The sequence below is a fragment of the Neopelma chrysocephalum genome, unplaced genomic scaffold (assembly GCF_003984885.1).
Source record: "Neopelma chrysocephalum unplaced genomic scaffold, ASM398488v2 Primary Assembly neopelma1_185723, whole genome shotgun sequence".
Classification (NCBI taxonomy): domain Eukaryota; kingdom Metazoa; phylum Chordata; class Aves; order Passeriformes; family Pipridae; genus Neopelma; species Neopelma chrysocephalum.
This window is the reverse complement of record NW_020938772.1, coordinates 1-659: the sequence shown is the minus strand read 5'-3', so window position 1 is coordinate 659 and position 659 is coordinate 1. Positions and strand designations below refer to the sequence as shown.

Below are 659 nucleotides of genomic sequence, written 5' to 3'. Positions count from 1 at the left end.
CACCCCTCAATCCCAGGATTCCCCATCCCTCAATCCCAGGATTCCCCCATCCCTACCCGTGGCCACGGATCGGATGAGCACCGAGTTGAGCTTGAGGACGGGGCTGAAGGTCTGTTTGTTGTCGGAGGAGCCCAGCGCCGTCTTGCTGTGGCACTTGAGCACCAGCTTCTCGTCCTGCTTCTGCAGCAGCACCAGCAGGTCCTCCAGGAGCAGCACGTGCAGGTCTGGGGGTGGCACAAGGGACACAAAGTGGTGGGATCGTGGTGGGATCATGGTGGGATCACCCAGGATGTGCCCCATGAGCTGAGTGGGATCTCCGTCCTCGCGGCGGAAAAGGGGGGATAAAGGGGGTCCCTTCTCCTGGAGGTGAAACATCCCCGTCCCTGAGGACACCAAGGGGCATCTCCCAGTGCTCCCAGTTCTCCCAGCAGGCCAGTGGAGGGGTGGGGAGAAGCTCCATACCCACAGTCTTGTCCTTGCCCACGCGCCACGTGAGGGGCCCCTCGTGGATCATGCGCCGGGACGTGAGATCCAGGTTCTAGAGGGACAACAAAAAACATGGAAAAGGCCGTTCTGGGACCAGCCAGACCCTCAACCACCCCCAGGGCCCCAGGGGAACCTTGAACTGGGCGGCCAGGGGGTTGCTGGTCCTCTCCAGG

General features: G+C 62.4%; 1 protein-coding gene across 1 annotated transcript; it reads right to left on the bottom strand.

Moving 5' to 3' along the window:
* Nucleotides 1-6: 6 nt before the first annotated feature.
* On the bottom strand, nucleotides 7-653 carry LOC113962900 (rho guanine nucleotide exchange factor 11-like). The gene is made up of 3 exons (XM_027673688.1): nucleotides 620-653; nucleotides 463-538; nucleotides 7-224 (listed from the first exon to the last, which is right to left on the bottom strand). Exons 2-3 carry the CDS (start codon nucleotides 512-514, stop codon nucleotides 7-9), a joined length of 270 nt encoding a protein of 89 aa, XP_027529489.1. The 5' UTR covers nucleotides 515-538; nucleotides 620-653.
* Nucleotides 654-659: the final 6 nt, after the last annotated feature.

What these genes read in the sequence shown, in the direction of transcription:
- LOC113962900 (XM_027673688.1), bottom strand. Translation starts at nt 514, where the DNA reads ATGATCCACGAGGGGCCCCTCACGTGGCGCGTGGGCAAGGACAAGACT. An exon ending in GGGCAAGGACAAGACTGTGG is followed by an intron (nt 225 to 462) that starts GTATGGAGCTTC and finishes TGCCACCCCCAG; the next exon opens with ACCTGCACGTGCTGCTCCTG.